Source organism: Dermochelys coriacea, chromosome 7, assembly GCF_009764565.3.
Source record: "Dermochelys coriacea isolate rDerCor1 chromosome 7, rDerCor1.pri.v4, whole genome shotgun sequence".
NCBI lineage: Eukaryota > Metazoa > Chordata > Testudines > Dermochelyidae > Dermochelys > Dermochelys coriacea.
In genome coordinates, this window is record NC_050074.1 from 19,030,282 (window position 1) to 19,045,063 (window position 14,782).

Consider the following 14,782-nt stretch of genomic DNA (forward strand, 5'->3'; position numbering starts at 1 on the left):
CCAAGTTTGAATGGATGAATCATTCGTTGCCTGGATAAGGCCTCTCAAGTGATGTTAAGTCTGTTAACTTTCTGGACCAAATACCTACTATAATTGTATTATATGTATTTGCTGGGCTCTGTTAGTCAGAGTTTTAAGGTCGCCATCTCCAGAACCTGTGGACTCCAGAATCCCTTTGAATAGAAAAATATCTTTTATGCTATGTTGTTGTTTTAAACGAAGAGTTAATGGTAACCTTTAAAAGAGCCCCCCAATGTTTATATTATATTCTTTTTAAAATATCCCCCACTTAAATAAATCCTGCTTTTCTTGGCATTGTACCTTCATATACTATGAAGGTACAAACAGTTAGATATTGCAAAAACTACTAAATAAAGCTATTACCAAGTATACAACAGATGCAGAAGTCTAGAGAGGTAGGTAAAGCAGGGGACCAGGAGAAAGAGGGTTCCATTCTGTTGTACATTAAGGAGTCATGGTATGGCCTTGGGTAAATCATTAACAGCTTGATTTTCTGATGTATTGAGCATCTCACCTCCCACTAAAGTCAGTGGGAGCTGCATGTGTCCAGCACCTTTGAAAGTCAGAACATTAACCTCTTTCTTCTTCTTTCCAACTGTAAAATGGGTCAAAAATACACACCTAGTTTGAGATGCGTAGATTAAAGCTACACTATGTATAGTTCATTAGATGCTTCACATGGTAAAGGCATTATGGATTAGATTCAAATGCAGAGCTTCAACCTGGACTTTGCACCAATCTTTATATGTTGTGTACATACTTTTGTAATTATAGATTCATCTTTAGGACCTGTTTGACTCCTTTATATATGGCAAATAAATTCAGAAACAAGGATTTTATAGCAGCTCAGGTGTTAAAATCGTATTTAAAAATAAGGCCCATTAATCAATATCCCACTAGGTTAGGCCCCACTGAAGTCCCGTTCTGGACCTGATTTTGTGAAGTGTTTGACTTCAGCGGGAGTGAGTTAGTGCTCCAATTTCTGCAGGATCAGGCGCACAGTATGCTAAAAGAAAGGCACTACCTTTCTGGACGATAGCAAGAAATGCTGAAAACTAGTCTATTGAGTTAATCGCTAGTGAGCAGTAAAAACAAAAAAAATTATCCAAGGAAGAGTAGTTAGCAGGGCTGTAAGAATGGACAAGGTGTCAAAGTCCTGCTCAGCATGAATACAAACCGGTGATAGTCACAAGTCAGCTGCAGGAAGCTCTTTAAAAGTTAGCAAGTTAGGGGCTGATCTTGCAAACATAACACCAAGCCTAGTGCATACTACCATGAATAGCCCGGTTACAGTCAATGAGGTTATTCAGTAGTAAAGCAGAAGTGGACTGATCCAAAATCCATTAAGCCTTTCCTTTAACTCCAATGAACATCGGATTAGACCCTAAACTTGTAGCTTCTGCAGAATCAGGCCCTTAGCTTGCAAAGTTAGCAATGGGAGTTTAAGAGTTCTAAGGACCTGCCCTCTTCTCTTCTGGGATCCTTTGACTTGATTACTCACAAGTAGCCAAAAAAAGGGAGTTGGATGTTTCTGTCTCATCACTAGATGGATCAGAAGCAATACTTATGTAGCAAAATAAATAATTAATAACACTTGGATTTCTATGGTAAGGTAGCATGGTATTAGTTAGTTAGGTGAAAGTATGATATCATTTTACTGTTTGCAGCACTGACAAATTAAAATGCTTATCAAATAAACTTATCAAAATTTATTTTAAAATATCAATGATTATGTGGGTTTGAAAACATGTTAAACACAATCAAATATTGGAATTAAGCACTCAATGATCACAACTAAAAATGTGTAAAGAGAATATAGGATGTTTCCATTTCATGTGTACATATAGCAAAGAGCAAGATGTTAAGTACCAAAAAGTGAAGTTATATAAAAACATATCTGCATTTTTCAATTAAGACCCATTTTTTCATGGTTTTCCCAGAGCCATGCTTGGTATGTATTTAACTTGTGATCTTGTGGATGTACCTGAAAGAGAAGGAAGGCATCAGAACTAATGTTTTTAATAAAAATGTCTTCTATAAAAATCTCTTGCAGTACTGAAACATCTGCCTGGAATATCTCCACCCCCAGCTCGGAGCCTACTTTATAGTTAAGGGGTATTTCAGCACGCTGATACATAGAAGATCTAAGCATGCATGTTCTTGAAATGTGGGAATAAGTACTAATCATGCATGAAGCACCACTTGGATCAACTGAGAAGGCAAGTCACACAATAACCTTTCTAAATGGAGTACAGCTGCTGTTTGCAACCATCTGTAAACAAGAGAAGAGCCTAGTGAGGATTTTGGGTTGCAGTAGAGGGAGGAGAGGCAAGTCAGAGCAGATGCTATGCTTTTGCAGACTAATAAAATAGGACACATCACAAAGACCACTACCAATATCAAGATGGGGGAGAAAAATCTCACAACCAATCCAAGAAACGTAAAAGGAAATTTAAGGGGGTGACTGTTGTGTCAGACTGACAACATCTTGTAATATCCTGGACAAACTTTATGGAATTAAGTTAAACTTTACTGAATAAGACTTAATACCTTTTTGGAGTCCATTAAAAATTAAAATGTATGTACCTTCTCTTGTAGGAGGAAGATGCTAATGTATTTCCTTCATCACCCAAAGAGCCGGATTTCCAATTAGGCACATAGCTAGGGGCACCGGTGTTCTAGGGGAGCCTAACCTCTCTAAAACTGTGTGCAACACAAAAGGTCAGCTGTAGGCAGGGGGGCCGCTCAAGATGCTTTGCCTAGGGGTGCGTAAGGTATAAATCCAGCCCTGAATCCCCTGGAAGAAGTATGCACATACTAATTCAAACTTGATTTTCCATGGATGAAACAGACAAAGTGTTTCTAGATAAATATCCTGTTTATAAACTGGCTCACAGCCTTCTTCCTGATCCATCAAAAGGACAGGACTTCTAGTTCGTGAAGGGCCTCAATCCTCAGAGGATTGGAAGGACTTGGCCTACTGAGGTCCTACATGACTGTGCTCTTTGAGCTGAAGCTGCGATGAACCTGATCACAAAATAAGTCCTTTGGGTTTGGAAGGTCTGCTCCAGCCAGAGCCCATGTTAGTGTTGGCATGGTCTATGGTAAGCCTATTAGCGTGCATGTAGGTTCTTGTATTGTTTTTAATGTTTTCTCTATAGTGCTTTTAGTTTAAGAAAAAAATAAGCTTGCATAGAACTGTGTGGTAACTTATAACTATTGACAAACACTCTGTTATCAGTCCCTGAAGAAGGAAGCAGGTGTGCTTGAGCAACCTGCCTCTGCTGGCAATAACACAGTAAAAGGCAAGGAACTGTGCAGCCTGGAAATACTCTGGTCAAAAGAGAGACAGACACGCAGGTCTCCATCTACGACAGGTAATGGCTGGGAAGCTGGAAGCCCGAGTAATGTGCGCCCTTGCTGGACCACTGAGACAACTCTCATTAGCCTTTAGGTACCTCCTTGCATACCCAGGCACAATTGTAGGACTAGCTCTTGGGGCTATTCACATCAATATGGACTTGCAGGATCAGGCTCATAAACACTACAGTCTATGAACACTTCTTAATTAAAGTTAACAGATGATTTCTACTCTATTTTATTTTTAATCCACATGATTATATAAGGCTTGATCCAAGGTCTAACAAAGTCAATGGAACCCAGTGCATTCAATGAGCTTTAGATCTGGCCCTTAGAGAGTGACAGCATCACTTACCTCCTTCCATTCATTGACACAGAAGATTCTGTATGAATCATTGCCATACTTTCCAATCCCATGCAGCTCAATAGGATACCTCCATTGCTTGGTCAGATACTCATCTAGAGAATATAACCCCATACTTCACCAGGTTAACATGTAGAGAAATGTGCCACAGAAAATATTACAAGAAAACATTGGTACTCACTGTAGAACTGGAAAAATCCGATTTTTACATTAAAACATCCAAATCCCCAGTTCAGACTCTTTTAAACTCTATAATTTTAACTAAGTGTATTACATTAGTAACAGGTGAAAAAGGAATGATTTCTAAACAACCCTCACTGTGGAAGATGGCTTTAAATGACTACATAGCAAAATCTACACAGTAATGTCTTTATTTTAAACATTAAAATACAGAAAATACTGTAGTATCTCATTGCAAAAAATATCAACCTTGTTGATACTAATGAGGTTTTTAATTCTAATAGTCATCTCAAACCAAGGGCCTGCTCCTTCATTACACATGTTGTTCTATCTTTGGAACATTGAAGGAAAATTACAGAGCTGGGGTTTATAATTCCACTTTCTTACTGACATCAGTTTAGACTGCTCTACGCAGACATGTTCAAAAGAAACTACCTGAAAATTTGATAATGGTCTTCGCTCTGAGTTCGTAGAGGCCAAGAGGTTTAAGCAACTCTGACATTTCTTTCCAGTTTGCAGTTTTTGCTACCTCAGGGGAAGGATATTTCTCCAGAAACTCCCAGAGCACAGGTACTGCCATCTTACCTAGGCAGAGATGATATGTTGTGAACAGAAAAACTGTACAGTAACTTCCTCTCTGTGACTATCCAAAGTGTGCATTCTGAATGTTGTTGATGAAGAAGATGCAAATTATTTAAAGTTGTTTATACTAATATACCTTAGATAGTATTAATTTATTTAATCCTTTCAATATTGTAATGAAAAACTTAGTAGCCAAGGCCCTGATCTTTTAACAATCCCTAACAGCCACATCAGACCCAAATTCAGCATTTACATAAGCTGATGCAACTCACAGACTGTAAAACTGGTATGTAGAGGTTAAGCTTCATATCGTATCATATACCTATTTACCTGAGGTCTTATTGAGAAATATGGTTGCAATGAGGAGCTTCCAAGGATCATGAAAGAGCGTTTCCTGGACCAAATTAAATGGAGACCGCGGAGGAGTCCATTTCCTGAAGGCCTTCCTTCTTGGTGGGCTTGGAGCTACACACAAAGATAATATGGGAAACTTTACTGAGCAGTAAAAGGTTGATTTCTCCCTCCCCCATTCTTTTAAGAGACATTGGAGCAGACTCGCCCCCCATGCTCCCACTAACGCATGGAGAGAGGGTAGAGAGTTTATTATTCCTGTGTTATGACACTGCAGGCTAGCTTAGCCCTGTGGGCTGCCCCAATTTGCACCTGAATTTCTATGGGTGCAGAATTGCCAGGGCAAAGATCTGCCCAAGCCATACTCCCCCTCATTCCATCCCCAGAATGTCTCCTGCACCCAGGGTCATTCTGGAGGTAGTATATAACTAGCTTGGCATCTGGATGTAGGGGTCATCTACAGGCAGAGGTTCCCTGTAATTGGGGCTGTTCTCTGGGGAGAAGGGGCCTTACAGCTACCATAAATTCCCTTAGCATCAACTAAGTACAGAGCAGGCAGCAGATGTGTGGGCTTCACTTCTGATACAGAATAACAGCCTTAATGGGTAAAAAGGTAGCTCAGTCTCAGAGTCCATTCAATCTGCAGCTTCTCTGCTGAGATAGTCACCAAGAATGCCAGTTAATGCAAAATGTGATGTTGGTTTGTGCAATATGGATACCTGTCTGCTAGGTTTAAAATGAGACAACAAAAATCCTCTCATGTAGGCCACAATGATGGTACCTCTCAGATTAGTAATGACAGGTCTAGATCTGAGCTACTGATATAAAAGTGAAAGGCTTCATACCCCCATTACTAGTCTCTTAAACCTTCCAATCCCCCCAAAACACATCTTTCTTTCCCATAGAGAATACTATACCTTCTTTACTGTATTTATTAGAAAAATATGGACTGGTTTTCCTTCTCTCTACTTGTGTTCTTGGGATATAATCTTCTAAAACAAAAAAAAATTATCTGGAATTATCGCTATTAAAATTAAAAGGAAACAAATGTGAAATGGAAAACAGATTTTTTTTTTTAAACTTTTCATGAATCAATTTCCTTTTTATCTTGGGGTGGGAACAAGAACTTTTATTGGCAGTACTGTATGTAAATGAGAATTAGTTCCACTCTGATATCTATCAATATTTCAGAATCTGTTAAAAAATAATCTTCAAAATGACAAACCCTTAACAAAAGTCATATTTCAGTGAGTCAATAGACACTGCACAGGTATAATTGAGGGCAGAATCAATGAACTATTTTACTAATCTCAGAATTAAATTAAACAAGGTTAGTTGTATTTCTTGAATCAAAACCTGGCCACTTTTGCAGTAATTTAAGAAGTTAATTGACATTTGGAGAGTAGTGATCATTGTTACATAAAATCAGAGAAAGTGATGGTGTGATTTCTAAATATGAATAAATCTACTTCCTTGGCTTGAACTGGTTGGTTCATAGCATTTAACTACTATAATATCTGATGCTCTGTATGGTAAATACGATAAACAGATTAGACAGACTCCAAGCAAGCAGATTTAGAAAGTTCTAACTATACCCAGTCATGGAGTAGACAGGCCTGAAACAAACACTCCTTTTTTGTAATTGGTTTGGAAGTATTCCTGATGGAATTTTAGAACAGTGCTCTGCTCTGAAATTTATATACCTTGCAGCATTTTCACTGATGTAAAGCTTTTCTTGTCACAAGGCTGTGAAATGCTAATGTCTGTTTCAGTGCCAGGTTTGAAATCCTGGTTACCCAAATTTACCCAATCCTTCTCATTCACAAATGCACTCGATCCTTGTCTTTCTGCAATATTCTTGTCAGATTTCATAGCAGCTGCATCATCACTCCTCTCTGCACATCCCAACTCTCCCATGGTTCTTGACTCCGTTTCTGAGAGAGCAGTTACTAGTCCAAGATGTATCTTCGATTGCGATCCTGAAGTCATTATTTCATCCTTTGGGAGTGTGTTTGCTTTTCCAGTATCTGTGAGGTTTAAGTTTTGATGATCTATTCTGCCTCTATCAGAAACACAAACATCTTTCTTTTGCCGGAATTTTTTGATTTGGCCGCCCTCAGCCTCTTGTTTATTACATGATGCTTTTCTCTGCCTTTTATTTTGGCTGTGATCTGCATTCCTCTTTTCTGAGCCCTTTCTAGCTTTCTTAATTTGAGCCCTTCTTCCAATTGCTCCTTTTTCTTTGGACTTTATGCAACAGTCCTTTGGCTTAATGTCTTTAATGACCAAGTCCTCCTTGCCCTGCAGATGGATGGAAATGTTTTCCAGCTGCTCATTACTGGTCTGCAACTCCACAACTTTAATTTCTTCTTTACTACTTTGCACACTAAGATCTTGTGCTTTACTGTTACATTCTTTATTCTGTAATCTTAGTCCCACAGCTTCTGCACCGAATCCTTTGGCTCTTGATCGAGTTTTGCTCTGAAAAGGAGCAGTGAAGTCAAAATCTTCTGGTTTAAGAACAGTCTCTCCATTTTTATTAAAATATGCCACAAGTGCACATTTGGATCTTAACTTTGCTCCTTGAGGACTATGAAATGAAAGAAAATTAAATGATCAATGGTTATAGTTTCCATCCCTTGCTCTTAAAACAAAACTGCACCTTACATTTCTGGGAAAAAAAAAAAAAGCCAAAAATGTTACCTGCATTTTCCAAAAAATCATCTCTCAATATTTTTTTAAATGCTGAATATCTTTTAGACAAGCCTTCTATCAAAAATGTTCATACAAAGAATAATTTACGGGTAATAATACTTTATACTTTCATTTAAGTATATTAAAGTATTTTACAGCCTCATGCTACCCTTATGAGGCATGTAAATATTTTTATTTACAGATTTCCATAATATTAGTATGAAGTACCAAGAAGTTAAATGACTTGCCCCAAGTCAGATTCAAAGGCTTCTGAAATCAACAGGAGTCTATTGACTTCAGTGGGTTTTGGATCAGTCCCAGAATAAATCTGGGTGAGGGCTGGAACAGAACAAGGATACTTGACTTCTAGGCTCTGCAACACTTACTCTCCACTAAGCAACCAGCAGAATAAGTCTATGTGACATACACTGCTTTTACTTACTATACAGCTTTAATTTCAAGATTTGCATTAAATATTACCTGATGAAATAAACATCGTATTTCCCTGCAGTTTTGCCTGACTGTCGTTGCTTTGTGATCTTCTCCCATCCATCTGGAACGTTTTTGAGACATCTAGAAGCCACTTCTGACACAGCAGCTGCATCTTCTTTGCACTGGAGTGTGTTTTCTGCTATGGTCTCAGTACCTTCAATCTTTAGACCAAAATATTCTCTTGTCTCTGTCCCTAATTCTTTTCCCTCTTTTTTTGTTTTCTTTCCAATTTGCACGTTACTTTTGTCACTGAAAGTAAATGTAAAATAAAATGATAGAAATAGACCTATCTGGAACTATTCATAACTACAATATTTCAAGAGCTGCAGAGATTTGGAAAAAAATTAACTGAAGGTATTAGCTGGCCTGCTGGAAATATTTGTGCACTGTTATGTGTGAGACTTTGCCTCTTGTTCAGCGGGACACACTAGATGCTGGGAGAGCTATGGAAACAGCATGATCAGCCTTTCTTCCATGTGGAACACAAATATTTGCAATCTATACTATGTTTTACATATTGGACTTCAAGTTAACATGAGGAATGCTTTGTCCTATATTTCAGCAATAACCATACTGAAGATCATAGTCTGGAATACATATGTATGACTTTGCTTTGTATATAATTGTGTGCCATAAACAACCACAGTAGAATGTTAGCCTTTAAAAATAAGCTTCCAAGTGCATTTTTCATGTTCTTTATTTCTTTGAAACATATATGGCCACCTTAATTAGAGCCCACATAGGTAAGTAATATACCATAACATATACATTACTAGGGCTGCCACTTGGCAGGTTTTGAACTGCCCTGGCTGATTTTTGTACTGTAGAGCCTTGCCAGTTTAATGTGCGGGGCAGGGAGGAAGGAACATGTTAGACTGCTCGACAATTCACAACTCCAGTTGTCTGGACTGTGGCACCATATTAGGATAAGGTAAGGAAAATGATAAAACAACACAAAAATACACGTTTGTGTAAAATTGTTCTCTAAAATATATTAGTAATAATTAGCTAGAGTCTGGAGTAGGACCCTTTTTGCTGAGGGGAGCAGGGATGGCGAATGACCAGTTTTCTATATCTAAGAGTTGAAAACCCTACACGTTATTATCTGACTACATTAAATGTGTGTTCTTCTCATATGGGCTGAGGGGGAAGGAGTGCCTCACATTGCTTACCACCAACTCCTCCACCCACTTAATTGGGGAGCGCGCCAGTAGAGCCTCGTGCAAGAAGGACGGTGACTGAACTTTGAAAAGACTGAGGTGGTTCACCCACCCCAGAGGGGGAGTAACGAAGCTACTTTTGTGAATCTGTATCTCAGTTTAATCATAAAGTTGTTTATATGTCTGGGGCCACTTAAGTGTTAGGATTGCTAAATCGGTGCAACATAGCAGAAAACGACTCCACAGCAGTAAGTCTCAGAATCATACACCTGTCGCAACCCTAGCCCAGGGCCCTCAGCCAGCTGAAACCCAGCCCAATCGTCATCAGTGGCAGCAGGGCTATAACTCGGATCCTCTTGTTCCAGCACTCAAGCAGGATGAGACTCTCCCAGAGTGCAGCACCATAGAGCGTATGACACATAGCTGAGCAGTTCCAGTTCTAGCGATCAGTGGCGCTCTCTAGTTGAGACTTCGCGGCCAGCACACAACATCCCAAGAGCCAAGCTGGCAGGGCACTAAACAGCGCCCAGAGCTACCGACATACCCGTGCAGTACTGGGGTTCCCAGATCGCACCGGGCCCTGTGACGTCACCGGCATGTGACATCATCACGGCCCTGTGACATCACCCCACCACGCTCTGTGCCATAACCACCCGGTGCCGTCACCGCACCCTGCTGCAGGAGCCCACGTTATGGAGAAGGACCAATCTGAGGGAACAGACCGCGGCCTAGCCCTTCTGAAAGGTCTCAAGACCTCCTGTTGCTATAGTAACTTTACCTGCCCTCTTGCCCGCGTACTTCCGGAGCCGCCATAGCTGAAGCACCTCCCCTGTCACGTGCGGGTGTACGCCATTCCTGCCCGCACTGCGCAAATGCGTACCTAGCGCACACCCCCGCAGAGCTTCTCGCCAATATACGATCCCGCCATGGGCGCGCAGAGGTTCTCCCGCCAGAACAGTCCCAGTCCGCCTCTTGCGCATGCGTATTCCAAGCACAGTCCACGCTTGCGCAATACTTTCCCCCCCTCGCGTGAGCGCAGTGCCTATGGGACGCAGCGGTCGTGGCGCATGCGCATTCCTGATTCAGTGGTTTTGCGTTTCTATCCTTTCCCCTTCCACCTCCTGGCGTCGTGCCGGTTGATTCTAAGCAAAGGGCTTTGGGGTTAGTGCGCATGCGCGTTGCCTGGGGCAGGTTGGGGGAGCTTTAATCTTGTGTAAATAAACAAACAGCAGCCAGGGAAAGGGGAGAGGCCTGGCAGCGCCAGCGGTACCGCGAGACAGCAGAGGGGGCTGAGAGAGGGCGGCAGGCAGGCAGGCAGGCGGGAACACGGGCACACACAGGCGGGGCACGGCACGCTGAGGGGATGAAGCGGTAGTTAGGGGTAGACGGGGCAGGGCCGGCGGTGAGGGAGGGGGGTGCTGGGGAGAGAGGGCGGGGCGGGGCAGGCGGTGAGGGAGGGGGGTGCTGGGGAGAGAGGGCGGGGCGGGGCCGGCGGTGAGGGAGGGGGGTGCTGGGGAGAGAGGGCGGGGCGGGGCCGGCGGTGAGGGAGGGGGGTGCTGGGGAGAGAGGGCGGGGCAGGGGGGTGCTGGGGAGAGAGGGCGGGGCAGGGCAGGCGGGGAGGGGGCGCTGGGGAGAGAGGGCGGGGCTGGGGGGTGCTGGGGAGAGAGGGCGGGGCAGGGCAGGGCAGGGCAGGCGGGGAAGGGGGGTGCTGGGGAGAGAGGGCGGGGCGGGGCCGGCGGTGAGGGAGGGGGGTGCTGGGGAGAGAGGGCGGGGCGGGGCCGGCGGTGAGGGAGGGGCAGGGCAGGCGGGGAGGGGGTGCTGGGGAGAGAGGGCGGGGCAGGGCAGGGCAGGCGGGGAAGGGGGGTGCTGGGGAGAGAGGGCAGGGTAGGCGGTGAGGGGGGGAGTGTTAGTAGGAGAGGGAGGAATGAGGGCTGCACTGACCTGGAGGGATAAGGCCGAGCAATGGTAAGAGGCTGAGTATGGTTTATATATACTATTTTCACAACATCCCAAAGCACATTGGGCACTTTATGGGGCAAATGGAAAGATGTGGCCCCTGCCCCGGGGAGCTCATGGCCTAATAAGGAATGTGAGGGGGGATGGCAGGGACCCATTTTTTGATTTGCCCTAGGGGAGGGTTTGGGGTGAGGGTCGCTGAAGGATGGGTATGCTGATAATCTGATCAGGCATATTGCATCTTTGTGAGTCTGTTTTTATTTAATAGTAAATTTCTTATCAATTTAAAACCTCACAATCTGTATGAACCAGGAAGGTCTCATGAGTTCTGACTGGGGCCAGGAGAGCAGCAGCCTGTGGTTTATAACCATGGTTACTAATGTCAATGGGAGACATGGAAGAAACATCAAATATGATTCCAATGGGGATGGTTTAGTAAATTAAGCATTAAGTATGGAATATACAGAGTTCCCAGAATGCTGGGTTGTGGGTTCCTGAGGGGTAGGGATGTGAAGGGTGAGAGGATGCAATTTTAGCCCTTCATTTAAAGAAAGGAGATAAATTGAATTCCAGGTAGTTTACACTGTGGGTGATTTTTCCAAACTATAGTTCTTTTTGCTCTGTGTGCACGTTAAAGATCACTCCACACTTTTTTTCTAAGAGTGCTTTCGGTGTGCTTGGCCAGACTTCTCCATAGGGGGAGGGTAAAGGATGGCTTTGCTAAACCAATAAGTGGTTAATTTCTCCAGTGCTGTATATACAAGTGGTAGGAAGTGCTTTGGAAGAAAATGCCCTCCCACCTCCAGACAATACTATGTTATTGTATATTGGCAACTTTTTGGTGTTCTCTATCATTGTGTTGTACTACCTGTACTATGGTAGGATTGTCCTCCTGGAAACCAACTGTATATCTCAGGAAAACTTACTGAGGAATAAATACAGATCATTTATTCCACTTCTCCAGCTCCTATCCCTCCCAACCAAGTGACAGCAAGATTAAATATGGTGCCACCTTTCTATTTTGATTCTTGTTCAATGATGAAGAAACAATCTGTTTTTATTTCCATATAACCAACAGAATGTGTACTCGCAAAAAGAAAAGGAGTACTTGTGGCACCTTAGAGACTAACAAATTTATTAGAGCATAAGCTTTCGTGAGCTACAGCTCACTTCATCGGTGAGCTGTAGCTCACGAAAGCTTATGCTCTAATAAATTTGTTAGTCTCTAAGGTGCCACAAGTACTCCTTTTCTTTTTGCGAATACAGACTAACACGGCTGCTACTCTGAAACCTGTGAGAATGTGTACTGTAGCTTGTATATAGTTGGTTCTCATAAACTATAGGTAATATGATGTTAAAATTAATGTCTGAATAACACGAGGTTTTCCCTATTTTAATGGCCCAGATCTTGCAACTGCATATGCATGATCACAAGTGTCTGTCTACAATGGTGCAGTTGCAGGTTAGTGACCTGGTCCTGCAGTTGGATCTGTGTAAGCATACTTCTGTGCCTGGACAAAGCCAATTGCAGGATGGTGGTCTAGTTTGGAGAACTTCTTATTGCATGTTGGGAAAGCATCGTAAAACTGTTTGACTTCTAGAATTTTCCTCTAAGTTAGGTATGTTCTGAGGTGTGTAATAAATTCTATTAAATTAAATCTTTACTCCTTTTTTATGGCATTTAAACAATGTTGGAAATAGAAAGTATGTTTTCTGGGTATTTCTTGTAATATTTAGTGTTCTGTCCTTAATTTTCCCTTTTTGTCTCACTGTCCAGTATATATGATCTTGCCTTTAAACCTGATGGAACTCAGCTGATAATTGCAGCAGGAAACAGATTGCTGGTAGGAGATTGTTTACTTCTCTCCACACCATACCACCTGAATCTAACAATAATAATACAGTAACTCCCCACTTAATTTCCTCTTGCTTAACGTTATTTCGATCTTAAGTCCCTGCGCAATTACAGAACATGCTCCATTTAAAGTTGTGCAATGCTTTGCTATAACATCATTTGGCTGCCTGCTTTGTCCACAGCTGGTAGCCCCACATCAGCTCCCCTGCATGCCCCCCAGCACCTCCCGCCCTCCGGCAGACCCCGTGCCTGCCTCCCCTGCCTCTTGCCCAGGGCAATCAGCTGGCTTGTAGTGTTCAGGAGGGAGGGAGGAGGAGTGAGGACCTGGTGTGCAGAGTAAAGGGGAGGAGGGGGGAAGAAGAGGTGGGTTAAGGGTGGGGGCTTGGGGGAAGGGGTGGAGTGGACAGGCCGAGGGTTGAGCCCCCCGCCCCTGGTGCTTGCACAGTAGCCCCCCGCCCCTGGTGCTTGCTCTGCTGCTGCGCAACGTGCTTCTCCTAGCCTACAGCACCTTCAGTCTCCTTGCCTGCCTCAGTGTCTCCAGTGCCAGTGGGCTCTGTGTGTGGGGGGGGGGAATAAGGTGGGGGCACGTCCCAACTATAGTACTGTACTGTATGGCAAAAAAAAAATTCCCTGGAACCTATTTCCCCCCCATTCATTCTTAGGGGGAAATTGGATTTGCTTAACATCGTTTCACTTAAAGTCGCATTTTTCAGGAACATAACTACAACATTAAGTGAGGAGTTATATTTTGTGTATAATATGTGTATATTTTAAAAGACCCCAAAATATAGCTGTGGAACATTATATAAACTGTAGCAATATTTTGGGGGTCTTTTAAAATTTCTTATTAATCTCTTTAATGGAGGCTCTTTCATGTGACTTTTTCTACAGTTTAAAAAGATGTGGTAGAAAGAATAAGTGATAGTTTTTGATATAGGGAGGGAATGGGATGTTTTGAAACAGGCAGGCCAAGTGGGTACTGAAAACAGCATATGAATTGAATGACTTTCATATAAATGATTCAGTAACCTCTATTGTCCTTACATGTAATGCCTGCTTCTCAGTGCACAGAAAGAGGCAAGTATGTTCTAGTATTTTAAATGGATGCCATCAATTTAAACTGTAGTCATTTTTAAAAGATAAGTTAAAAGTAGTTTCAGGTACTATACCTGTTTCAAAATTTCTCTGCCAAATTTTGTCATATAATTGTATTTTCCTGTTTTTAAAAAAAAATTATCTCCTTTTGCTGCGGACTTAAATAGGGGAAACTAACGAACTATCCATGAGACATAGTGACGTTGACTATGTACAAAGTATTGTCAAATAAGCAAAGTATACAAACAATTATTTTGCCTCAAATCTTGTTTAGTTCTAATTATTCTAGTCCCTGTGGAGCTTGTTGAAGGATTGGGGTCTTTACACTTTCCTTTTATTGATACAGGTGTATGAAACATCTGATGGAACCTTAATTCAGCCCTTGAAAGGGCACAAGGACACGGTGTACTGTGTGGCTTATGCTAAAGATGGTAGGTGACACCTTTGGGCTTCTTAGCTTCTGTCTTTGTGTTGGTTTGTAGAAAGCATGGTAATTGGCCTCATCCCTTTCTTGTTGTAAATTTAAAATTAGGAATGTTAAGGTAGTTTTAATAATAATACTTTGCATTTAAATACTGCCTTTTATCTCAGGGTCTCAAAGCACTTTACAAATATTAGCTGCAGAAGAATGTACTATTCTCTGGATATTAAAAACATAGGCCCCAATCCTGC

At 42.3% G+C, this 14,782-nt stretch overlaps 2 protein-coding genes across 15 annotated transcripts in view; one reads left to right on the forward strand and one right to left on the reverse strand.

Annotated features, from left to right (window-relative positions):
• Positions 1-1,715: 1,715 nt before the first annotated feature.
• Positions 1,716-10,589, reverse strand: MBD4 (methyl-CpG binding domain 4, DNA glycosylase). Of its 9 annotated transcripts, none has more exons than XM_038408460.2 (8): positions 10,085-10,587; positions 8,033-8,293; positions 6,562-7,448; positions 5,776-5,850; positions 4,838-4,972; positions 4,361-4,510; positions 3,737-3,840; positions 1,716-2,005 (listed from the first exon to the last, which is right to left on the reverse strand). In XM_038408460.2, the coding sequence occupies exons 1-8, from the start codon at positions 10,375-10,377 to the stop codon at positions 1,928-1,930; spliced, it is 1,983 nt and encodes a 660-aa protein (XP_038264388.1). In that variant the 5' UTR covers positions 10,378-10,587; the 3' UTR covers positions 1,716-1,927. The 9 variants fall into 9 exon arrangements, with proteins under 9 accessions (XP_038264388.1, XP_038264386.1, XP_038264385.1 ...); XM_038408458.2 differs by having other exon boundaries at positions 5,776-5,847; positions 9,983-10,584; XM_038408457.2 differs by having other exon boundaries at positions 9,983-10,580.
• IFT122 (intraflagellar transport 122) overlaps positions 10,347-14,782 on the forward strand; it is a 55,302-nt gene continuing 50,866 nt past the window's right edge. For 3 of the 6 annotated variants that reach the window (XM_038408450.2, XM_043519792.1, XM_043519793.1), the window contains exons 1-3: positions 11,074-11,169; positions 12,938-13,004; positions 14,457-14,541. In XM_038408450.2, coding sequence (XP_038264378.1) covers positions 11,129-11,169; positions 12,938-13,004; positions 14,457-14,541 — 193 coding nt within the window. In that variant the 5' untranslated portion in view covers positions 11,074-11,128. Of the gene's footprint in view, positions 10,366-11,056; positions 11,170-12,937; positions 13,005-14,456; positions 14,542-14,782 lie in introns of those variants that run through there. The other 3 variants (XM_043519794.1, XM_038408454.2, XM_043519791.1) reach the window with 3 other exon arrangements.

Coding starts and splice junctions, on each gene's coding strand:
- MBD4 (XM_038408457.2), bottom strand. CDS start 10,377: ATGCGCACTAACCCCAAAGCCCTTTGCTTAGAATCAACCGGCACGACG. Junction 7,449..8,032: donor TACGATGTTTATTTCATCAG/GTAATATTTAAT, acceptor TTCATTTCATAG/TCCTCAAGGAGCAAAGTTAA. Junction 4,973..5,775: donor TAATAAATACAGTAAAGAAG/GTATAGTATTCT, acceptor CTTTGTGTGTAG/CTCCAAGCCCACCAAGAAGG.